Raw genomic sequence first — 26,540 nt, forward strand, 5'->3', positions numbered from 1 at the left:
CATTAATGAGTAAGTGATTTAATGCTAAATTTCTCTAATTCCGATGATGAACATCTTGGATGGCCTGAGGGTGGGTAGGCACATTTCTTTTTGTGGTAAACATTTACAATGTGACCTCCAGCTTCTTTATTACCTCTGACTGTTTTCACAAAAGACAATCGAATGAGTGTGTGTTTGTGCATGGAAGATGTTGTGGTCTGAGAGTGGTGAGCTGACCGGGCACTGATAGAAGATCTCACTGCGTGTTCGTCCCTCTGTGCTTTCCAGAGCCATGTACTGGCTGAGGCCGGTGTGGAAGCAAAATGTGAGTGGAAGACACTGCCGCATACCCTTCCTCTGCTGAAACCCTCCCGCTGCTGTCTCAATATCCAACAGGTCCTCTGAGCGATAGTGATTGGACAAAGCCATGCTGCCCATCAGCCTGTGGAGAGAAGGGGAAGAAAGCTTTATATCCTGATCACACTGAACGAAGTTTGTACACTTATTGTTATTTAAATAGATAGTTCATCCAAAACTGAAAATTCAGTCATCATTTACTCACTCTTCACTTGACTCAAATCTGTTTCAGTTTCTTTCTTCTGCTGAACACAAAAAGTAGGTATTTTGAAGAATGATGGAAAGCAGCAGCCACTGACTTCCATATTATGTTTTGTTCCTACTATGGATGTCAAGGGCTGCTGGTTTACAACATTCTTCAAAATACCTTCTTTTGTGTACTACTAAATAAATAAATAAATAAATAAATAAATAAAAAAAAAACCATTGAGTGTGAGTAAATAGTGAGAAACTTTTCATTTTGGGGTGAACTATGCACTTTAGTTTTTTCTGACTGAAGAAAGAAAGATTTACACCTTGGATGGCATTTTGATTTTGAAAGAGAACTAACCCTTTAAGCATGTCAAACTGTAAAGCAAATAGACAACAAAGCAAAATCACACAATTTTTAAAAACAATTAAAGATATTCTCAGATGGCTTACCCAGGGACCACTAGTTTCTGTCCATTGTGTATCCTATAAGAGCAACGGTAGTCATTAGGCAGTTTGCAGCCAATCTGGGCCTCAATAGTGTCCAGCTCATCCTCCCTTACTCCTTCTTCTCAGAGAAAAGAAAAACAAAACCCGTCAGTAGACAATGATCATATTATGGAACTTAACACCCATAGGTTTTCACAATTATGTATGGTCGAGTAACAGTTTGGACAGACCTTTAAGTGAAGCTATCATTCGAGGACATTTCTGGTTTAGGTAGTTCTTTAGATCATCCCAGGCTTTCTTGAGAGTGCTGTAGTAGTCAAAATAACGACCCAGATCAGCATAATACTCCCGAAAAAGATCTTTCCAGGAAAGGCCTCTTTGGGTTTTGTCTGCCCTGGAAAAAAAGATCATCAACATCAAACTTTGGCTACAACTGATGTATAAATTCAACAAAAAGATGACAAAAAATGTCATTAATTAATCAAATAAATTTAGGCAATTATGAGCTTACTCTGAAAGAAGCCAGTGTTTCTGACAAGTCTCTTCCATAGAGGGTTATGGCCTGTCAGCTCATTGAGACGACGACTTACAAAACTGCAGCTGAGGGGAAAGATAAGCCAAGACATAAAATCACACACAAAAGTTTGTTATGTTAGAGGGATTTGCAACTAATAAACGGAAACAAAGGTCATATTAACCCCTTTATAGGGCACTCACTGAAATGGAGTGTTACAGGGGGTTATTACAAGACCTTTGAACTTTTATGACTTAAAAAAGTAAATTATATTGTAATCAATGTCAATCAAGTTATCTTATATGAGTCCTCCCTCGATACAGAGTTAAAACATAAAATAATATAGTTATATCAAACTTCAAGCTGATTTGTGAATAATGTTTTAGATGTTTAAACTAACTGCAATTCTTTAATAATTTAAGGCCCCCTTATACTTAAGGAACTATCGCTCTCTAATTTACTGAATTATATACATAGGTGAAATGTTGAGTGTAGAACTTAAATGGAACAGAAAACTTCCTGATGAACTTTCACAAACATTCAATCCCTTCAGACTGCAAAGTGGTAAACGTTAAAATAGAGTAAAGCTTCTGACTTTAGGGTAGCTCCTATAAACAGTTAGGGAACCTTAGTTTGACCAACAGTGTCACAACATCCAGCTGACAAGCATCACTATTGAGGTAAAGTTGGTTTTATATTTGCACATTCGTTTAGAGACATGCTCCCTTATTTTTTACCATGGTACTTTGAATATTTGGTCTAAAAATCGCATTTAAGTATGACTTCAAAACAACATTAGCACTATTTAATTCACTGTAAACAATGTTGTGCTTTGATAGTTATTGGCTGCTAATAGGATTTCACTATTAAGAATCAGCAAATAATACTTTTCTGAAATGATATTATTAAGAGAAATTCAGAATGTGCGAAAATGAAACCAACTTTACCTCAATAGCGTCACGTGGTGCTCAAATTCCAGATCTAAATAATTATTATCAAAATCGTTACTCATAATCATCGAGGTAAAGTTGGTTTAATTTTCGCACATTCTGAATTTCTCTTAATAATATCATTTCAGAAAAGTATTATTTGCTAATTCTAAATAGTGAAATCATATTAGCAGCCAATAACTATCAAAGCACAACATTGTTTACAGTGAATTAAATAGTGCTCATGCTGTTTTGAAGTCATACTTAAATGCAATTTCAGACCAACTATTCAAAGGGAGTATGTCTCTGAAAGAATTTGCGATTATAAAACCAACTTTACGTCAATCTCATAATCATCATTGCACACACAGTGAACGTGGAGTTGTAGGAGAAATAAAGCTTTAATGATGTCCATCCGTGTAGCCTCCTATCGCATTCTTACTGTCAACTTCCATAAAGTCATGGACTTTCATCTTTAAAGAAAAAGATGCAATAGATGACGGGTATAACAGTTCAAACTGTGATAGATGTCTTTTTATAGTGACTAAAAACGGAGAATATCGCCGTAGAATATGTTCATTAAAAGCACTTGCTGGAGTAAAATCATATGCTATACTGTTAGCATAGCAAGCTACCTGTGCAGCTGATATTATTCTTCAAGATCATTCAAGGAAGAAACTTGCTTAAATCGTGCTTACTGTTGCACGGACTGACGGTATGGTTCGAGTGTAATGTCTACCTGATAAGATCACGGAAGTCCAGGAATGACAGCACCAGTAGTAAGGGATCAGACGGTAAGTTATCCAAGCTGAGCGCTATGGACGTTGCCATCTTGGTGGCGAATGCAGAAGCGAAGCCCCGCCCCTTGATGCAATGACAAGAGGGCGTGTCCGCACGCTGTTCTGTTATCAAATACTGCGCACATGTCGCCCGCGTTAACTTGACGATTAACCAAGAGAAGGTGAGGAGATGAGATCGAGAGATAATGTTTAGGATTTTTTTTCATTACTTTAATAGAAGAATTTTTAAGAAAAAATGAATAAATCTTGTTGCCAATTATAAGATCCACCAAATATAGTAATGTAGCTAACATACTTTATATAATTCATGTAAATAATGTTTTAAAACTGACTTTGTAATGACCTTTCTACATAAAACAAGACTGTGATATGTGGCTCTATATTATATACTCCATAATTTGTTAGAAAATCAATCAATCAATTATGTTGCCAATTATAAGATCAACCTAATATATAAGGTAACACATTTAATATGATTAATGTAAATAATGTGTTAAAATTGCCTTTGTACTGACTTTTCTATATAAAAATCTAAAGCTGCAATATGTAGCCCTGTACTATATATTCAATAATAAATAAATAAAAACCTTTACAGCAAAACTAATCACGTCTTGACAGAATCAAGATCCCCATTTTACCTTTTTTTTGTCATAGGTACCTACTTCTCTGGCAATACTAAATAAAAAACATTATTATTTACCATTGTTAGTTCATTTCTGCAATTAGGCCTATATATTTGTTATAACAATGACTTTAAAAACTTAAATAAACAAGTAATACAATTCTTTAAAGCTTAAATCTTGACTGTAGCAAAATTCAATGGATGTTAAATGGTTATATTTTAAATTATTACACATCTCAACACATTTTTATTAATGTCAGGGGGAAATCACAGCAACACTATACACTATCATCAGTGAGAAACACAATGATCTTCAGGGGCGTTACCCTGAAGAAAAGCAGCAGAAAAACCAGTGACAATTTTCATTTCAGCATGTATGCAACCACAGTTTAACAATAATATTATACTCACTAAATTAAGTAGATTAATCCATTTATATTCATTTATTTTTACAATTCCTTAAGAATAAAGGAGGTTACAACCAGTGTTGGGGAAAGTTACTTTAGAAAGGAATGCATGACAATATTGAGTTACTTCCCCAAAAAGTAACTTTTTAAGGTAAGTAATATGTTATGTTACTTTTGAGTTACTTTTCCATTACTTTTTCTGACGTGGCTGAGGCTTGATCTCTTTCAGAAACTGCAATTAACAACACACTATGTACACCTACATTTACCATTAAAAAACACATGAAAAAAATAACTCAAATGTTAGTACTTATTTTTTAAAAAGTAGTGCGTTACTTTACTCGTTTCTTAGAAAAGTAGTATCATTATACACACCAGTATAGCAATTACCTCGTGGCTGTGGTGACAAGTAGTTTTGTAGTAATTGGAATTTTACACATTTAAAGAACAGTTATTGTTACACTGATGCCTCAAAATGGTGCATTGTAATTGTAAATTGTAAACCTAAAGAGCTTTTCGAGTGTAATATTCTGTTAAGTATAGGAGCAGAATTACTGAATTCCACGCGAGTCCAACTAGAGTCCACTGTGGCATTGAAAAACGTGCAGTTTTGTTGTCCTCAAAAACTGGGTAAGTAGAAACTAAGGCTACCTTTTCATACGTAAATGCCCTAGTTCTACTAAAACGATTCTGTTAGGGTTATTTTTTAAAGGCTGTTTAGGTTTTATTATTTTAAAGCCTCAAGATGGCGTCACAGGATCATTTTCTCTCTGGCGTTCTCAAGGTCAAAGCGATCAAACGTTGCAGCTTCATGGCAAGCGTTTAATAACAGATTCATCATTTAAAGGAATGAATGTCAACCTTAAATATATCCCAAGGGACAGTAAAGGCTAGACCTGGCCTTTTGACTGATTAAATGATATTAATGTCCAAACCTAGCCTAGAAATAATTTCTAGCCTGTGGTGCTAGCTATTCTGTATCAGTTAAAACCTTTACCATAATTTCATCAAAGGTTCTTAAAGTGTAAAAAGTTTCTTTATAAAACAATTGTTTAAAATGTGTTTTATAAGGAAACCCCAAATGTTTTTTTCTATGACACTTTGAAATAAACCTTTAATTTTAGAGGGTGTAGGCACTAGTTGGACTCAAGAGAGTACAGCATCTCAAAATGCAAAAATCTACCTCAATCTTTAAAAGTCAGCATGAAAGAATTATGCAGTAGTTTTCTTCACTTCTGTACATATCTGATTCAAAGACATTTTGAACAGGTAAAAATGAGTTTCATTAGAAACTGATTGGATCATCAGATCACTGCAGATCATTGCTGTGATCTGTGTGTGACAGGTTGTTTCACACTTGTCAGCAGAGAAGAGATGTTGTTGTAAGGTTAAGGAAGTTATAATAATTTTTACAAGGAAGTCACATTTATTTAACTCTGTAATTTTCTCTTAAAGCCTAAGAATAGTTTTTTTTCATACTCTCTAACTCAAACAGTAGCATGTGGAGCCAACAACACCAAGGTCATGGGTTCAGTTCTCAGGAAAAGTGTTAAAATACAAATTAAATTGCTTTTGGATCATTTTAAATAAAAGGGCGACACTCCCACGCTTCATTCCTTATTATTTTATGAGTCTTTCAATACTGTAAGTGTATATGAAGCTCTGCTACAGCTCACCCAGCGTGTGAAGGTGAGTCCACAGCTCTGACGTAAAGCCTGACGTTCAGCCACTTTGCTGATGATGAAGGGAGGTGGGCTGCAGTCACAGAATTCTCCTTATAGAGGAGGGGTTGCCAGCCATCCAAACCCCTCCCCTTTCATTACCCCATCTCTCTCTCTCTCTCTCTCTCTCTCTCTCCCTCTCTCTCCGCTCGCATCTCTTCTCTCTCTCCTCTCTCTTCTCTCCTCACACTTACACACGTGCCACTCTGTGTGTCTTCACTCCTCTCCTCTCTCCTCCTCTGCCAGCATGGAGTCACATCATCACTGAAGTGTGGATTTGCTCCTCTTGTTTTCTCCTCTTCTCTTCATTCGGTGTGTGTGTGTGTTTGGGTGTCTGTTCCTGGGCAGGAATGCTGGTGTCGGCGACAGCACTGTTGGGGGCTACGCTGGGCACCGTGTCTGGAGTGTTGACACTATGTGGTCTCTCCCTGCTTTGCAAGAGCTGTAAAAAGGGGAAACTTGAGAGTGGAGATGAGACTGACCCAGAGAAAGCCAAACCTAGTATCCTGCATACTCTGACACAGGTAAGACACACGGTCACTCACACGCAACAGCAGCGAGCCAGCAGCCAGATTAAACACAGAGCTTAAAAATGTCACAGATATGTGAACAGAAATGGAACACAGATATGAGAAAATATGTTGGGATATGCAGAGAGTAAAATGTTCTGACTCACCTGAGTGGAAGGATAAAAGTGGCGCTTATGTAACGCAGGTTAGCTCGCTGACACAGAAACAGTGATATTGTACCAACAGTGATTGCTTTATTTTTAAAAACTCAGTTGTATTGCTCTATAGATGCATAAATACATTGTAAATCAATGTAATGACTGTGCAGAGATCTATATGGCTTTTTTATTCTTCTGGTTACTGGTTATTGTGTAGAAAAGCTTTTTTAATGAAAGTTTCGGACATTTCCATTTCGTAATGAGATTTTATTTGTATTATGTGGGGGCTGCACAGTGGCGCAGTGGGTAGCACGTTCGCCTCACAGCAAGAAGGTTGCTGGTTCCAGCCTCGGCTGGGTCAGTTGGCATTTCTGTGTGGAGTTGGCATGGGTTTGCTCCGGTTTCCCCCACAAGTCCAAAAACATGTGGTTTAGGTGAATTGGGTTAGCTAATTTGTCTGTAGTGTATGAGTGTGTATGGATGTTTCCCAGTGATGGGTTGCAGCTGAAAGGGCATCCGCTGTGTAAACATATGCTGGATAAGTTGCAGGTTCATTCCGCTGTGGTGACCCCAGATTAATATAGGGACTAAGCTAAATGAATGAATGAATAAATGTATTATGTGTTTTACTGTCAGTCAAGTTTATGTAAGAAATGTTTGTTACTGTTCTAAATGAGAAGCAAAAGATGTTCATGAATACAGCAAGAGCAAACAAAATTACCCTAACAGTTCTGAATCTTCTAGAAATAGAAATAAAAAATGACTTCAGCCTCTCTGAGGCAGAAATATTTTTGATATCAGCCCTGCAAATCAAAGCCATCAGTTTTCTGTTCTCTCTCACACACAACTCAGACTGTGTCAAAGAACACTGAGTTCGTCCAGTAACAGCCTGGTTAAGAGATGGACAAGTGTGTTATTATTAGCTTCTTCTCCAGAGTGCTTTTTAAAGAGATAATTAGTTTAGAAATGATTTGTACTGCCATTAATTCACTAAAAACACAGACAGACACTGGTGAACACACTCTACTATTTATGAAACTGAGCACTGGTGTTATTCAGCATCTGCTGAGCTTTCCCTGAAACAGTCTAGAGTCACGACTCTCATAGCTGCACATACACAACATGATTTTTCTTTTATCACGATCAAGGCTTTCTGTGTTGTATTGTTTTTATCTAGAGCTAGTAAGATTTTCTTTCCCCTGCCTGTAAATGCAACCCTCACTGAAACATTAGTGACATTCATTTGACAAAAATGTTAACTTTTAATGTTTATTTTTTTGTGGAGAGCATTGAATAGTGCTAACACTCACTCACTCACTGTCCTTCAGCTGAGTCCCTGATTTTTACATGAACCACCAATTGCTCCAGCATATGTTTTATGTGACGGATGCCCTTCCAGCTGCCACCCAGTGCTGGGAAACACCCATACACTCTCACATTCACTCTATCAGGGCTGCCACAGCAGAATGAACCACCAATTACTCTGCTATTTGTTTTATGTGGCGGATGTCCTTTCTCTGTGCATATTAATTTACGTGAATAATTACTAATCATCAATAATCTCAATCCAGAATATGTTTGCTGGAAGAGGAGTTAAGGGGGATGTCATGCAACTTACAGAGCAAAACTGATCAGGAGTGTAATGTATTCACTGAAAGTGGCACTAAATCTACAAACACATCTGTCAGCTGGCTCTCTCCATTTGGGACTTGATGTTCTTCCCAATGTTCAACTTTTTTTTTAATAATTATTTTTTAGGCATTTTTAACCTTTAATGGATAGAATAGTGCAGAGAATTGACATAAAATACTTGGGAGCAGAGAGAGGGGAAGGGTCAGCAAAGCACCTCAAGCCAGGAATCAAACTCGGGTCACCGGGAGCACCTTGGTGCAATATGTCAGCGCACTTAATCACTAGGCTATTGGCGCCGACCATGTTCAACATTTTTATTGGAATTTGGTTTTAAGTGTTTAGTGAGAATTTATTATTCCAATCTCCTAAAGTTGTTTGTAAATACTATTTACATTTGAACAATAATAGTGTTTTTCCACAAAATTAGGTGTTTGTCTGTTTAATTTTTCATTGATTCAGTGTCAAGCAAATATATTATAAAAAAATGAAATTTGATAAATTCCATCAATTTTTCGGTTTCAGTTTACAGTTTAAATGGATGAAATTGTCTGATGTTATGTGAGTTTACTCAGAAATAATGTTTAAATATAATATAAAATAATATAATAAATATAAAAAAATATCTAAGTGACAAAAATGTATATGGATATACAAAAATCTTTTTCAAAGGATGAAATCTCAGATCCACTCGGGAGATGAAGTTCACGTGTTCCTGTGCTAATATAATAAAACAGCAGCATGAAAGACAAAAATGAGCAAAAAACTAAATAAAGCAAAGAATGAGCATCGTCCCCTAGCAGCATTATTTATTATTAATGACAGGAGGGGTTGAGAGATGATAGAGGAATATGAATGTCTTCTTCCACCCCTTTTACTGTGCACTCCATTTCACCATGATAACTGTCCGCCTGGGGGAAATGGAGTGTTCTCATATTGATTTTTTTCTTTTCATTCATGCTTGACTGTTTTTTTTTAGACTCTACACATCAAAACCCCAATGAAACCTGAAACTAAATTGATTTTGCATATCTGTGATGTAGCAAGGTGGTTAAAATTAATGCAGCTTACCAAATATGTCTGCTTAATTTAGTTTGAATATATTAAAGTATGATCAGAATTTATTATTGCATTGTTATGCTTTACTTCTGGAAATAAAAATGATTTATTCATACACTCTAAAAATGCTGGGTTGTTTTAAGCATTTATTACAGTGTGCTGGGTCTATATGCTATATTATTTGGTGGATTGGGTTTTAATTTCCTTGAATGTACTCTTTGGTTAAGGTCAGGTATGTCTAAATATCGGAATATCCTGTCATAAATTTTAGAAATTTATCAGCAGTTCAAAGAGTAGTGGTTTTTGACATATTTACAGTAAGAAATTTACAAAATATCTTCGAGAAACATGTTTTTTACTTAATTTTCTAATGATTTTTTGCATAAAAGAAAATCAACAATTTTGGCTCCTACAATGTATTTTTGATGGGTCCACATCTGTACCATTTTTATCTATCATTTATCATCCCTTTAATCCATTATCATATTGCCTTGTAGCTTATAATTTGTATTTCCTCCTTCTCCTTCATGCACATATTTTAGTTCAGTGTGCATAAGTGCACTGAACCCATCCAGCCTCAAGCATCTCTGAAGTTTCCTCAAATCTACCGGCCCAAACCTTCTGTGACTTCTCAAGAGGTGATAAACTACAAAGAACATGGAGCTTCCAATGACACGTCTGCAGCCGAGCTCGACACCTGTAACCAGGCAACCGAACGTGAGGAGATTTTCTCCCTCCCGCGGCAAGGTAAAGTAATGACAGCTAAAATATAATGGAACTCAATGGGGAGGATCTGTGTGTGTGTGAGCGCGACTGATTTTACTATGCGTTCCAGTCCACTTCAGCCAGTGGGAGACAGCAGCTTATTTCAAGAGGGTCAGAAATCAATATATGTGAGGGTGACTTAATTTATTAGCTGAAACAATTACGATTGATAACTATTAATTCAACCTTCAGTGGATTTCATGTAACCTGAAATTGCCGCCATGCCAGACACCAGTGGCATTTGTTGATGCCATTAAAGTCTATTGCCCAAAGGCGACTGCCAACCTCTCGCATGAAACCTGCTATTGTATTCATGCCTGGTGTCTGAGCTACATTGAGCTGACTCATACAGCACAGATTCCATCAAGATAAGTAAAGGTTAAACACAATATTATAATTCATGATCAAGGCCTTCCTTTCTGAGCCACTCTCAATACTCTCTCACCATAGCAGGTGCAGAGAAAGTAAGAAGTGCCATGTTTTTGAAGAACTTAACAAACGTGTGAACTCACATAAACCCACAAAAATTATTTTTGCTGCTTGTTTAAACCAAGGGAAAGCGGGGCACAATGTAACACTCTTTGGTTTTGGACAAATAATGAACAAAGCAATGGGGTTGGACCAACCATATGTTTTTTTTACCAGCAACACACAAGCCTCTCCTACAAATGAGCACTGAAAGTATGATTGCCGGATCTATGGTTTCTGTGCAGTATTGCCAAAGGTGCCAAGAGTAAAAATGCTACTGTTTACACCACCTGCGGGGCAAGTTGTAACAGACAGAGGGTTAGTTGTAACACATGCTTAAAATGGCAGATTTCACAAAATTACTTTAAATTCAGTTGACTTTAAATAGTGTATTTCCTCAGTAGCTTTTTAAAATTCTACATAGCACAGTATGTTTATTTATGTGTTTATCTATTGGATAAACACATTTGGATTTATTTGCATTTTTATCCATTATTATACAATGCATTTATTCGCATTCATAGCAATAAATAGTTTTTTTCTATTAAAATATTTATATAAAACGTTCTCAACATTACACTCAACATTCAACAATTATTGTGTTTGTTTAATTGGTGTCCAGGAGTGTGTGGCTTACGTGTAATACCCTGTTACAACTAACCCCGGTGTGTCGTGTTTTCCTCAAAACACTGTGTGTTTTTTACACCTTTCAAAATGGTTCCATCTTTTGGCCTACGTTGACAGATTTTTTATAAATAAAAATATAGAGTATAATAAACATACTTTTATGCTGCAAAAATGGTTTCTCCTGTGTTTCTCATCCAAATTTCACAGAACTTTTACAATAATTGGCAGGAAGACATCTGCCGACACTGTGATGAAAACTTTGGAGGCATGGCATGGTTAACCCTGAGTAAATACCTTAAAACTCTGTGTTTCATTTTACTTCGTGTGACTTTGTGCCCTGTGCACAGTTAAACAACACAATTCTTCAGAATTTTTTGGAATAACCTAACTGTTTTATGTTCAATCCACTTAAATTTGTTACATTAACTAAACTGATTTGTGTTGGGACAACATAAATGTGGAACCCTGCATTTTTAACAGTGGGCAATCATTTTGCTTCTATACAATAGTTAAATAAGCAGTTATTATATCACATATTACCATTTTATACGCATCACTGCTTTTTACAGCATAACTGTTTGTTACACCAATGAGGGTGGTTCTTTCAAGCAGCACTCGGGAATGAATGAAAATCTAAATGAGTGAATTGGATAATTGATTCTGTGACTCATTTTTCAAAAGATAGTCATAAATGATTGGTTAACGGATTTACCCTGCAGAAGGAGTCACAGAACAAATGCATGTGAATGGTTAATATTCTCAGGAGGTCCAGAACTATCTCTGCTCCTCCTTTACAATACATGATGGGATTTTTCTGAGAATGCCCATTTACTCAGAATTTAATCTGCTCTAACATTCATTTCCTCGACAGCGTCTTCTGATGAAACACCTTGCACAGCTGAGCAAACTGGTGCCATGACGACAAGTAGCTCCATCCTGTATCCGAAACTGCACTTCTCCATCAGCCTGCACAAAGAAAGCGGAGAGCTACACATTAACATTGTTGAAGGTACATGCTAGGTTGCTGAAATGCTATAATATAAAATATATATTAAAAAAATCACTGGTGATGCTTTGATTATGCACGTGGTTCAAAACGCTTACTTTTTTCAGAAGAATTTAGAAACGCAGTGAAAATGTATTAAATAAATTGTGCTTTTTGGTTGCTGGCTGCATATCTTCTACCTCACCATACCAAGCCATAATTAGAAACAGTCAAATTGTCTTCTGTCTGATGTTAATGCTGCTCTGTGGTAAAAGTTATTGTAAAACAACCAACAATATTACTGTATCCTGTGACCTTCTGGACTGGGCTTTTAAAATGAAAACATAGGAAGAATCATTTAGGCCTACGTTATTCATGTAATTAATAACAATGTGATTCAATAAATAAATCAAAACTAGCAAATCTTTTGTTTTTGCAAGCACTTATTCTTATCCATATGTGAAAGTGCAATAATAAAATACAAATAACATGTGGCTAATATAATATAATTAATAATATAATAGTTCATTCATTCATTTTCCTTCAGGTTAGTCTCTTTATTTATCAGGGTCTCCACAGCGGAATGAGCTGCCAACTTATCCAGCATATGTTTTACGCAGCGGATACCCTTCCAGCTGCGACCCAGTACTGGGAAACTACTCAATTCACCTATTCGCATGTCTTTGGACTGTACTCAGAGGAAACACACGCAAACACAGGGAGATCATTCAAACTCACACAGAAATTCCAACTGACCCAGCTGGGACTCAAACCAGTGGCCTTCTTGCTGTGAGGTGACAGTTCTAACCACTGAGCCACCATGCCTCCCTAATTGTTTAATATAATTAAATAATATAATTTACCAGAATCTCAACCTCTGCTTTACAATACATACAGTAGGAGCACATTGGAAACACATCAGCTCAATGACACCACACACAAATTACTCAACACACAATTCCACTGCAGCTCAGTTTTCAGTTCCAAGCAGCACCCAGGAATGAGTGAATCCTGAATGAACCCAATTGATTGAATCAAATGATTGATCTTAAACAGTGACCACTTACTGAATAACTGCAGAAAGAGTCACTGAAAAATCCATACCACTAATGGATACTGGAGGTCCAGAAAAATTCCCATGAGGACCAGACTAAACAGTCTCTGTTTTTACAGTACATTGTATGTTTGACAAGAACATCAGCTCAAATGACTCCAGAGCCACTCAGTTTTCAGTACACACGAAGGCCATCAGAAGGTTACAAAAATGGTGGTCTCAGTTTTCTGGACTTCTCTGTACTAAACAGCACATTTAAAATTAACTGGATTAGACAACTTGTTAAATATCCAGCCTTTATTTGGAATATGACAAAGACTTCTGACAGTTCACATTAGACATGTATTTAAATATACCAAATGTGAACTGTCAGAAGTCTCTGTAAGTGTATGCTGCAAATGAAATTTCTGTACGGGGACAAATAAAGTTAACTAACTAATATGATTCCCCTCCATATTTTATCTAGTTTGGGTACTTATAATTTTGAAATTAACAAAATGTTTTATTAATAAAAACTCTCGTCATTTAAACCGTAATTGATTACAAACACAATTTTTCACCACACCGTTACATTATTTGTAATAACAAGGACATTTTATTCATTTATTCATTCATTTTCTTTTTGGCTTAGTCCATTTATTATTCCAGCATTGCCACAGTGGCATGAACCGCCAACTTATTTAGCCTACCCAATTCACCTGTACCACATGTCTTTGGACTGTGGGGGAAACCGGAGCACCCGGAGAAAACCCACGCGAACATAGGTAGAACATGCACACACAACTCCACACAGAAACGCCAACTGACCCAGCCGAGGCTCGAACCAGCGACCTTCTTGCTGTGAGGCGACAGCACTACATACTGCACCACTGCATCACCCAGGACATTTTATATAAATTTGTTTTTTATTTTTTTGATAACTGGTTTCGAAATAACATTGTATTGGTACCATTATTTAATTCAGATGGTCTTCTCTTTACATATGAGGAATTTTTAACAAAGTATAATTTACCCATACCACCAAAGGAATTTTCAACTTTTTTTTGGTTCAAAATATGCAAAATATTGATAAATAAACAACAAAACAGATTAAATTATCAGCTATTACCATAATTTTCACTCAGTGATTCTCTGATAGGGGCGTCACAGAGGCGCAGTGGGTAGCACGATTGCCTCACAGCAAGAAGGTCGCTGGTTTGAGTCCCGGCTTGGTCAGTTGGCATTTCTGTGTGGAGTTGGCATGTTCTCCCCGTGTTGGCGTGGGCTTCCTCTGAGTGTTCCGTTTTCCCCCACAGTCCAAAGACATGCGCTATAGCTGAATTGAATAAGCTAAATTGGCCATAGTGTATGAGTGTGTGTGATTGCAAGAGTGTATGGATGTTTCCCAGTGTTCAGTTGCGGCTGGAAGGGCATCCGCTGCGTAAAACATATGCTGGATAAGTTGGCGGTTCATTCCGCTGTGGCGACCCCTGATAAATAAAGGGACTAAGCCAAAAAAAAATGAATAAATGACTCTCTAATAGGTAAAATATGCTTTTCCTATAGTTGTAAGAATAATAACAGATTAATAAAAGCCTTTTTCCAGAAGGATGTTGCATCAAAACCAAATGCAAACGCTTATTGGAATCAATGAGTGATGTTGATTGAAAAACAGTTTGGCTTCTGCCTAATCACTATCTCTTAACAAACTAAGGTTAAAGAGATTTTGTTTAAACTCCTTCACCAAATATATCCTGCCAAACTTTATTTAACTAAATTTAAAAAAGATATAGGTGTAAGGTGTAGCTTTTGCAGGCAAAGGCCAGAGAGTGCTGTTCTTTTTTTTTTTGGCAAAATGTAATTATTTATGAATTTTTGAAAAGTCTAGAGACAAAGAGACATTTTTAATAAATTTATTTAATTTAATGCACAAATATCATATTCATAAATGTAACTTTTCAGGTAGAAATCCAAATTTAAAATGAAGTGAAGCATTATATTGAATCTGAATTACCCTCAAAAAATCTAAAAGCTATGCGAATTGTAAAACCCTGTATATCATGTAATGTATTCCTGTGATATTGTTCATATCTCCCCCTAGCCTTCTTTACAGTTGTTGTACTTGACTTGCATTGTATTTTTTAACATTATTCAATGAAAAAAAAAGGCCACCAGACGGTCACACAACATGAGCAGATACAGTATCTGTTAAAAGCAGGCTTTTGGTGTTGAACTTGTAGTCCTCTTAGGGCTCATCCAGGTGTGTTTGCAGGATAGAGGTGTCACTGTGGGTTTACCCTCCGCTTCTGGGGCCTGGAACAGAGGGAGGTTTCGATATTCAAAACTCTCTGTGATTAAAGCAAATAAAAGCCTCTTTCAGGCAGCTTAAAGCCTTTTAATCACAGAATTATCATTTGAATAGCTGCAGCCTTGATTGATACGCATCATTATCTGTAATGAGGGTAAATCTGCTTTAAACTCAAAACCTCTATTCAGCTCATCCAAACAGGAAAGAGGGTGCGAGAGAGGATCAGTCGTGCTCTCTGAAATGTAGAAAGGAATGAAAAGTGAGGAGTCATAAAAAAAGACAATAAGGGCCTTTGTGGCTCTTGGTGACCCAATTTCTCATCCTGCTCCTTGTTATATTATGATTCCTATTGTCTTTTTCTGCACAGCGGAGAATATATCAGTGGAAGCAGGATGTGAGGGATATATATCAGGGTGTGTCAGTGTCTCTGAAGAGCAGAAACATGCACACACAGCGGTCCACAAGCTGGCAGCGCATGTGCAGTGGGGTGAGGAGCTGGTGTTTGCACTACCTATGGAGGGCACAGAAGACACTGACAGTCTAGATGGAGAGGTGGCCCTTTCCCTTCACTGCTGTGACCGATTCTCCCATAACTCCACTCTGGGCATGATGCGCTTCAAGCTGGCTGATGTAAGCATGATGTTGGACGCCGACTGCTGGGTTGACTTACAGCCACCCAAACAGGTGAGAAACATTGTTTCAAAATGTCAAGGAGTGAAAGTTACCATTGCAAAGTTTTTTTATAGATCTTTTTCCGAAGATGGCGATGACGCATTTTACAGTCATAGATATCTTAAATCTTTGAAATCTGTTAATATTTTGGTTTCAAAAATGTATAAGGTGGGTGTGATTTTGCCAAGTACGATGCGATCCTGGATTAACATCTATGTTGATCCTGGAACATCATTTTTGCTTGAAAATATAATCCATACCTATTCCTCACCCCTAAACCCAACCATAACTGTAAATTATTCTCAAAATCAGAGGAGAATAATAGTTAGATAACAATAATGTAGAAGTACATATTCCTAAATTTTATAACCCTAAATTTAACATAAACTGTAAATGTATCCCTTAATTCTGATTGGGGGATTGTAATGTTGTTCTAGTGTGATTTTACCAAGTAGGACATGTTCCTAAATTAACATCTAATGTAATCCTGGAACAACAGTCCAGTTAGTCAATCAGAATTAAGGGATACGTTTCACAGCAAGAAGGTCACTGGTTCGAGGCTCACATTTCTGTGTGGAGTTCTGTGTGGAGTGCACGTTCTCCAGTTTTCCCCCACAAGTCCAAAGACATGCGCTATAGGTGAATTGGGTAAGCTAAATTGTCCATAGTGTATGTGTGTGTAAATGAGAGTGTATGGGTGTTTCCCAGTACTGAGTTGCAGTTGCATCTGCAGCATAAAACACATGCTGGATAAGTTGTTGGTTCATTCCGCTGTGTGGACCCCTGATTTATAAACGGACTAAACTGAAAAGAAATTGAATGTATATTCAATTGTTATTCCCCTCTGATTTTGGGAATAATTTACAGAAAGGTTGGGTTTAGGGGTAAGGACAATAACAATCCCATTAATAACCAAACATTGGATTAAATCAAGTACAATAATAAACAAAGAAGTAAAAAAATTTAATAAAATATAACAAACAATACTACTAATAAAATAATAGTAAAACAAAACAAGGTACAGAGGCAAAATTATCAAATTAAATAATATTTACAAAGTTCTTATAAATTTAAGTTTTTACACTTTTTTTTACTATAAACATTTTGTAATGTAGTAATTAAACAATTTAAGTCAATTCTGCAAATTGAGTAATGATGAAGAAAATATACATTTGTGAATATAATATTTATAGAAAAAGGTCCTAAGACAAATGTTTGTTTTTGATCGAGCACCTGTCTTTGAGATTTTCTGAATGTGCGCACACTTCTGTTTTTGGCGTAATGTAATATTTACTCATTAAAATAAATAAACTGCTTCTAAATTCTGTTCTGTTTGTCATGAGAAAAGTAGCAAATTATATCACACGTGGAAAATTCACTGTTAAACTTACATTTTGATGTAAAAAAAACAAACAAGCGATAAGACCAAAACACTTGTGGGCGTTTGACAAAAAGATGATCAATCGATTCAATACTTCAGTTACAAAAGACACCATTTAAATTAGGATTACCAAATTTACACACAATCTTGTCTGTGGGGTAGATATTGAGTAACACTTTTAAGTGTAATTCATTAACTTTGTTGGGAACAGAATTTGTGAGGGAAAGCAAAACTTTTTCCAATTAATTTTATCTATTAGACATTGATTCTTTTCTTTGACTGAAACACATTTCTTGTTTGTTACATTTTAGGTCGTAAATACATTTTTCCTCCACTAAAAACTTTGGTTCTTTTTTAACAAATTTTTTGAATGACAAGGGGCATTTCATTAAATGAGCAAGGCCATTAGGTATGGCCTTAATCATTGTATGAAATTTATTATGAATAACAGGGAAATTATATTTAACCATAAAATCACCATATGAATAGAAGTTCCCTTGTGGATCAAGTAAATCACAACGATAATTCATATCTTTTTCATGCCAGTTCTTATAAAAAATCAATTTTATCCTGACTAAGATGCTTTCGTTGTTCCATAGCTTTACTTTGTGCGGGGAGAAATTGTGGACAAAACATAATTTCTATGCCAAAAGAGCCTGTTCATGAAATTCAAAGAGTTTTATAGGAGTTTGGATGGAGGAAAAACTACAAGTTAACAAAAATTCGAGATCTCCAACCTTTTTTTAGATATTATGTGGGATAAAGTCCCAAATCAAATCTGGGGAAATAACACAATTTTTAATCCAATTTACTTTGAAAGTGTAATTGATGTCAAAAAAATCAATCATGTCAAAACCACCGTCAGCTTTCTTACATTTTCTGGACTACATTTAGATGTTAATCCAGGTTCGCATCACACCCACCATATTTATAAAGCTATACTTTTTATTTACATTTTTACAAAATGGAGTCTCACTGCCTTTTTCCCACAAATAAGAATGAACTCAGATTTATGCAGAATGTCGATTGACAAATTAGATTAAAGTATTCCAGTAAGACACACAATTAAAATTAAATAAAAATGAGCTTCGTAAATAATGAAATAGTCAAAAGGCAGTGCCAGTACATTTGCTGGCCAATGCAGGGAAAGATATCAATGGATCATTCAGGCAAAATCAATTCAGCTTGAACTGATTTCTATTTCATACATTCATTTTCCTTCAGTTTAGTCTCTTTCGAGAGGAGCATGTGACTGCATGTGACTGCAGCTGGCCACCCATCTACATTCATTAGTTAGCCAATCAGATTAATCCCAACTCACTATAAGTAGCCTAGCTAGAACTACTTCCTTATCTTTGTTTTTCTGAAGAAACCCCCCATCCACCCCTTCTCCTCCTTTCCTCCTTTACCACGGGGAGCTCTTGAGAACCACCTGATCTCGTACTCCCCTCACATGCTCTATGGACCAGGCGGGAGCCCTGGGCTCAACTATCTCCGAGCTCAGGGTTCTCTCCCGGGACAGCATGCCACACCTGCTAACAGTTGTCAAACAGTATCTAAGTGTAATCTCTTGAAACAATGCTTAGTCTGAATGTGTCTGTGTGTGCATGTGTGTGTATTGATGCATGTGTCATGTAGCTAGAGATGTGGAAAAATCAGCCGGTCAGTTCTTCTTCATAGTTCTGTGATGGAAAGTTACTTAGTGATATGGTCCTCAAACACACACTTGCACACATACACACACACACACACACACACACACACACACACACGCACACACACACTAATAAACACTTAACAGCTATAGATATTCACAACAATAAATATAAGCTCTTTTTATTTTGAAAGAAAAAAAAGTTATTGCACATAAGATGTGATATGAGCATAGATCTGAGAGTTTATTTCAAGAAGCTGTACTCCCTCCACACCTTGTTGTCCACACCTTCAAAGCACTCTCTTGGGTCCAGGCCAGTAAAACACACACACGCACACACACACACACACACACACACACGCACATAAACACACACACTCTACCCCCACTGCTCTGTGATCTGCTGATGATGTCATAGACCTCCATTGCAGGAGATCTTTATCTGCGTCATCAGGCCTCCCAGAGGAGATCCGCTTCTAACAGACACACACACACAGACATGCCAGGAATTACTAACCACCATTGGACTGCAGGGGAGAGAGAGAGAGAGAGAGAGAGAGAGGAGAGAAGAGTTAGGAAGCGATGCATGAGCAGGCTTAGAGGTATTTGGTGAGTGTGTGTATGTTTGTTTGCATGTAAAGTATGGCCTATGATGAACATGATGACGCAGGTTGGATGATGCCCTTCAAAATGTATTATTTGTTCATATCCAACATTCATAAATGCTTCATCATTGTAAGAGCTCTCATTACGATTCATATTTCATTATTGTGAATGTTTCAGATATGGTGTATGAATGCAATACCTTGAACTCGTTTATGAATGAGGGAATTAAATTAAAACTGTACACTAACCAACCACTTTATTAGATACACTTTACAGAACTGCCTTCAGTTTTTTTCTTTTTTAATTAAACAAAGTTTAGGAGAGTTGGTGTCACGGTTAGCAATTGGTTAGCACTGTCACCTCACAGCAAGAAGGTCGCTAGTTCGAGCCCCGGCCGGGCCAGTTGGCATTTCAGTGTGGACTTTGCCATTTCTCCCTGTGATTGCGTGGGTTTCCTCTGGGTGCTCCGGTTTCCCCCACAGTCCAAATACATGCGGTACAGGTGAATTGGGTAAGCTAAATTGGCCATAGTGTATGTGTGCGAATGAGAGTGTATGGATGTTTCAGTTCAGTGAACACAACGTGTGATGTTTAGGAGACCAGTTTGAGATTATATGAGGTCTGTGAAATAAAACATTATCTTGCTGGAAGTAACCATCACAAGATGAAGACACACTGAAAATAAAGAGAAAGAGATGATTAGCAGCAACAATAGCCAAGTAGACTGTGGTGTTCAGATTATGCTTAATGTACACTCATCGGCCACTCGTCCAACTGCTCATTAACGCAAATTTCTAATCAGCCAAATACCTAGCAGCAACTCAATGCATTTAGGCATGTAGACATGGTCAAGACGATCTGCTGCAGTTCAAACCGAGCATCAGAATGGGGAAGAAACGTGATTTGAGTCACTTTGAACATAGCACGGTTGTTGGTGCCAGACAGGCTGGTTTGAGTATTTCAGAAACTGCTGATCTACTGGAATTTTCACACACAACCATCTCTCGCAGCAGAAGACCACACCAGGTGCCACTCCTGTCAGCTAAGAACAGGAAACTGAGGCTACAAGACTTACCAAAATTGGACAATAGAAGATTGGAAAAACGTTGCCTGGCCTGATGAGTCTAGATTTCTGCTGCGACATTCGGATGGTAGAGTCAGAATTTGGCGTCAACAACATGAAAGCATTTATCAATCCTGCCTTGTATCAACGGTTCAGGCTTGAGGTAGTGGTATAATGTACCAATTAGTACCAATTGAGCATTGTGTCAATGACCCCGCCTGCCTGAGTATTGTTGCTGACCATGTCCATCCCTTTATGACCACAGTATACCCATCTTCTGATGGGTACTTTCAGCTGGATAACGCTCGATGTCATGAAGTGCAAATCATCTCAGACTGGTTTCTTGAACATGACAATGAGTTCACTGTACCCAAATGGCTTCCACTCCACAGTCACTAGATCTCAATCCAATAGAGCACCTTTGGCATGTGGTGGAACGGGAGATTCACATTATGGATGTGCAGCCGAAAAACCTGCAGCAACTGCATGATGCTATCATGTCAATATGGACCAAAATCTCTGAGGAGTATTTCCAGTACCTTGTTAAATCTATGCCATAAAGGATTAAGGCACTTCTGAAGGTAAACTGGGGTCCAATCTGGTACTAGTAAGGTTTACCTAATAAACCGGCCAGTGAGTGTACAGTATGTGTGCCAAATTCACCACACCATTACACCACCAGCCTTAACACCTAAAACAAGGCAGAATGAGTTCATGCTTTCATGTTTTTTGTGCAAAAATCAACTCAAGTCTTTCTTTATCAACCATGGCATGTTCAAGAACACACAAATCACCTTTCTTCTTTATTCTGATGCTTAGTTTAATCTACAGCAGATCTTCTTGACCGTTTGTGATTAGGATATATGAATGCTGGTGAGTTATTTGTGTTAGGAAGTTTCTGAACATGTGTAAGTGTCTGGTGAATTAGCTGCATGAGCAGAAATTCAATTCACATTGGAACTTAAAAAATTACTATGCTAATATGACTCGGTGACAAGAACGTTAATTAAAATAATGATCGCAATACCCTAGAGCTTTCAATCTTTTTAATTTGAATCAAATTTATCAGTATTATTTGTCACTGTCACTGCCCTGGAGTGATATGAAACATGACAGTTTGATAAAACCAATCTAGTTCGAGATTATATTTCAGCAAATGTGTGGAAGAAAATGTCACGTTCTGCTCACGCAGCTGATAAAGTGGGACTGACTGAAGGCGGGGGCAGATTAGCACAAGGTCATGATGGTAATGAAATACCATCTTTCAGAGTGTTTAATCTGAGAGCTGAGCTGACAAATTTATGATTTAAAGTCAGCAAGTTTTGCCCTAAAAGACGCTCTGGTCATGTTCAGTCTGCCTCACAAATGACTAAAACATTTGCATGAAGTGGTTTTGTGTGCAGTCAAAAGCCATGTTCATTAACATCGCAAAGAGGTCTTTGTGAATATGCAAATATATATGTGAACACAGAGATGTAATAGCTGTAAGACTAATAAATATTAAGAGAGTAATAGATGTATGAGAGAAAAATATATTGACAATCTGGCAGCTGTAGTTTCTCACATCAATATAGCATAATTATTGCGACACTGTTCAACAATATCTAATATTTTGACATTACTTCGATAGGTGGGTTTAGGGTTGGGGTGGGGTGGAGTTGGTAGGTGTTAATAAAATACAATTTAATGGGTAATTTAATAACTAAAATGAATAGTACTTGGTAAAATTACTGTTTTTACATTACTCTGATGGTTGGATTTAGGGTTGGGGTAGGGCTAGAAGTTAATAAAAGACCATTTAATGGGTAATTTAATAAATAATATGAATAATACTCTGTACAATTACTATTTTTACATTACTGTGATGGTTGGATTTAGGGTTGGGGTAGGGGTAGACGTTAATAAAAGACAATTAACGAATAATTATATAAACAAATAATAAAATAGTAATAATATAAATTATTCTAGTTTTTTTTATAATTATTTTTTTCAGGGTTTTCACCTTTAATGTATAGGACAGTAGAGATTGTTTACAGGAAAGCATGGGGAGCAGAGAAGGGGGAAGGATCGGCATGGGACCGCAAGGCGGGAATCAAACTCGCGTCACTGTGAGCACCGGAGTGCATGTGTGGCGACCTATATTTTACAGTCTATGGTGGCGACGCCCTAACCACTACACCACTGGCGCCGACATAAATTATTCTAGTTAACTTCTGATCACAGCTGTATCCCTTCTAGCAACAATCCTTTAACTCATGTTTTGTTTTAGCAGGAAGTGACATCATCCACCGGAGAGTTACTATTATCGCTCAGTTATCTACCAGCAGCCAACAGACTTGGAGTTGTAGTAATGAAGGCTAGAGGACTCCAGTCAGATAAACTCAAAGACAACATAGGTATTTACACCAACACACAACAACAACACTCAAATAAATGTCAACGATTCCAAATCAAAATGTGGTTATTTTGTGCATCATCTGTGTTATCCAAACATGTCAGTTCTAAGATTTTTTTTAAAGAATTTTTATCTAATTTATTTGATAATTCAATTGAAATCATTAAACTATTAGTAAAAAGTTTGATGTAATAAAGATTTTTATGTGTTTGATAAAGGTTTGTTTTGCTCACACAGAGTGCATTCGTTTGTACAGAATCCAACCAGTAATATAGTAAGATATCATTAAAATTGAAACTGAGCTGTTCTCTATTTTATTTTATTTTATTTTTTTAAATGTGATATATTCCACTAAAGACTGGAGTATGACTTCCAAAAATTCAGTATGTCCATTACTAGATTAAATAATTTTTTTTCCCATTAATTTAAGGGCTTAGTCCTTTAATTATCAGGATCACCACTGCAGAATGAACCGCCAGGACACATTTAAAATATATTAAAACTTGAGAAGCACAGAATTATTGGGCAGTAATCAGTCACAGTTGATAAAAGTAAAAGACTATATAGCTGATAGTTTAAAAACAGCTGATTATCAGTGCTGATTTTATTCTACCAAGCAATAAAAGGCAGAAGAAAAAGAAAGAAAGAAAATGAGTAAAGAAAATGTCACTTGTGTGTACTTAATTTGAAGCTATAGCATCAACAACTTTTTATTTACATTACTAATTACATTCAGAAAGTCAGGAAATCTTATTTATGACTTTCAAAATTGTGTAATTGATTTTCATTTATTATTATTAATATTAAAATATATATAGAATAATATATTGGTGTAAAAGGCCAAACAATCTGTATTAGTATAGGCAGATATCCCTCCAAATAAGCAGTATCAGCTGAGAAATGTAATATTGCTGAGTCTCTAATTAAAATTGAAAACAGTTCTATTTAAAAGGTTTCATATTGTTATTGTTATTATTTTACTACATGCCCAAGAGACTACTTTCTATAATTCATAACGTTTGACCAGACATGTACATGCACATGTATGAAATATCCATCCATCTCTTCATACAAGGCATACAATATTAAGGTCAATACTCCATTCCTTGATAGATCTATCCGTAAAGCTGACCTTAAAGCACCAAAATGCCAAGCTGAAGAAGAAGCAGACGCGACGAGTAAAGCACAAGATGAATCCAGTCTGGAACGAGATGATGATGTTGGAGCTTCCAAGTGAGCTTCTGGCTAAATCCAGCGTGGATTTGGAGGTACTGAACCTGGCCAGCCCTGGGACCCTGCTCCCTCTGGGCCGCTGCATGCTGGGGCTCCAGACATCCGGCACTGGCCTGCAGCACTGGAAACAGATGCTAGATAATCCACGCAAACAAATCGCAATGTGGCATCCTCTATACACCTAATGTACAGGGTGATAGTCTCCAAAGCACCACCAATATGATCAGTTAAGCGTGTGGTTGGGTTAAGCTAGTACTCTATTCCTGTGTAAAAATATGCAGTACTTCAATATATTCAATATTTAAGTAGATATGTGTGAACCCAGTTGTTATTATTTGGTAAAGTGAAAGTAAAAGCTGAAGGGAGACTGTCACATTCAGTACTAATATTGTTACACAGTAGTTTAGAGTATTTTAAAGTGATGCATTTACCTTTGGTGTTGTTGTTCATGTGTGGTTAAAGTACTCAATGCTATTTTAAACAGGTCCAACTTGAAGAAATCCTCATCTCCCTCTATATGTGAAATACAAAATATGACTAAAAACACCGATATTTAGTGAGTATCATAGTGACTGATGGGAATAAGAGGGAAACAGTTTATGTGCAATCTGATGTAAGGTGAAAAGCTGGGCTGAATCAGGTCAGAGGAAAGGATAAACCACTGTATCTTACCAGGTTTGGCAGGAGAGATAACGATAAAGGAACAATCACAACAAATAATACGTGAAAACAGACTCTGCCAAATGATGTTATATGATCCACAGGCAGCAGTTCTCAGACAGCATCAGAATGCAGAAGGGATTCTGTTAGTTTTGCTGTCACAGCTGGAGTGATAGAGAACTGATCACTTACTGTAGATTGATTGTGGCCGGTACATTTACAGGAGTTACGCACTACATTATTATACAGGGTCTCAATAAGGCAGCTTTATTCTTCTCAAGATGCATGTATACAGGATGTAGTCCTGTGTAATTAAAAATGTATATATATATATATATATATATATATATATATATATATATGTACATACATACGTATATAGGTATGTATGTATATATGTATACGTATGCTGTTGAAGACAAAATTATTAGCCCTCCTGTGAAATTTTAATACTTTTACATATATTTCCCAAGTGCTGTTTAATGTAGAGAATTTTCTTTCAACACATTTTAAACATATTAATTTTAAAAACTCATTTCTAATAACTAATTTATTTTGTCTTTTAGCATGATAACACTACATAATATGTTACTGCTTATTTTACAAGATACTATTCAGTTAAAAGTGCAATTTAAACTAGGTTAATTGGGTTAGCTAATCAAGTCTGGTTAATAAGCCAAGTCATTGGACAAGAGTGGTTTGTTCTGTAGCCAACCAGGGGTGTGTTTCCCAAACAATGACGTAACTCATGGCTGAACTATCATAGTACGATGCATCGGTTGGGAAAAGAACGATGTAGTGACGAATGTTTCCCAAAACCCGTAGTTTATTTTTTATTTTTTGAAAAGTGTACTTTTACAATTTGACACATGCAAACCACTGCAGAAATGTTCTAACCAGCATGTCACTTACAGTACAGATACTTATGCTGTGTTTTTTTGTTTTCACAAGCTTTGGAGACGCAACATAAATTCCGCTTTTAAATAACAGGACACTGATAGCTTTCGTCATGAGCCACGACTGTGTTCCAAATGGCATTAATGTTTTCAAAGTGCACTGTGAAGGGAGCGTGAATACTGTGAATTGTAAACATGAAGAACGCTAAAACTGAACTGTAAAAATACTTTGAAAGCAAATTACACCTAAGAGACAGGACTTTAATGAAAAATCATTCCAAGTTTAAATGTTAGAATTTTCTAAATGAATAGAGCTTGGGAGGGAGGGGGGGGATAGAACACAGCCAGGAACTATGTTTCTAACTACAGCTCCAGAGGTGTAGTTGCAAGCATACACGTTTGCGACGCAGTTTGCGAATGTTCGTTGGAACGATATATTTGGGAAACGTCAAATCAACAAACTATGTTTGT

At 36.7% G+C, this 26,540-nt stretch overlaps 2 protein-coding genes across 2 annotated transcripts in view; one reads left to right on the plus strand and one right to left on the minus strand.

The window, feature by feature from the left end:
• Nucleotides 1-3,255, minus strand: part of fbxo3 (F-box protein 3) — an 11,850-nt gene extending 8,595 nt beyond the window's left edge. The window contains 6 exon segments of the mRNA XM_056461852.1: nt 217-421; nt 979-1,093; nt 1,206-1,369; nt 1,487-1,514; nt 1,517-1,575; nt 3,158-3,255. Coding sequence (XP_056317827.1) covers nt 217-421; nt 979-1,093; nt 1,206-1,369; nt 1,487-1,514; nt 1,517-1,575; nt 3,158-3,249 — 663 coding nt within the window. The 5' untranslated portion in view covers nt 3,250-3,255.
• A 2,913-nt stretch (nt 3,256-6,168) lies between these two features.
• On the plus strand, nt 6,169-25,486 carry syt13 (synaptotagmin XIII). The gene is made up of 6 exons (XM_056462877.1): nt 6,169-6,492; nt 9,866-10,070; nt 12,055-12,192; nt 15,877-16,193; nt 23,155-23,281; nt 24,394-25,486. The coding sequence occupies exons 1-6, from the start codon at nt 6,319-6,321 to the stop codon at nt 24,696-24,698; spliced, it is 1,266 nt and encodes a 421-aa protein (XP_056318852.1). The 5' UTR covers nt 6,169-6,318; the 3' UTR covers nt 24,699-25,486.
• The last annotated feature ends 1,054 nt before the right edge of the window (nt 25,487-26,540 follow it).

This window comes from Danio aesculapii, chromosome 7, assembly GCF_903798145.1.
Source record: "Danio aesculapii chromosome 7, fDanAes4.1, whole genome shotgun sequence".
Taxonomy (NCBI): domain Eukaryota; kingdom Metazoa; phylum Chordata; class Actinopteri; order Cypriniformes; family Danionidae; genus Danio; species Danio aesculapii.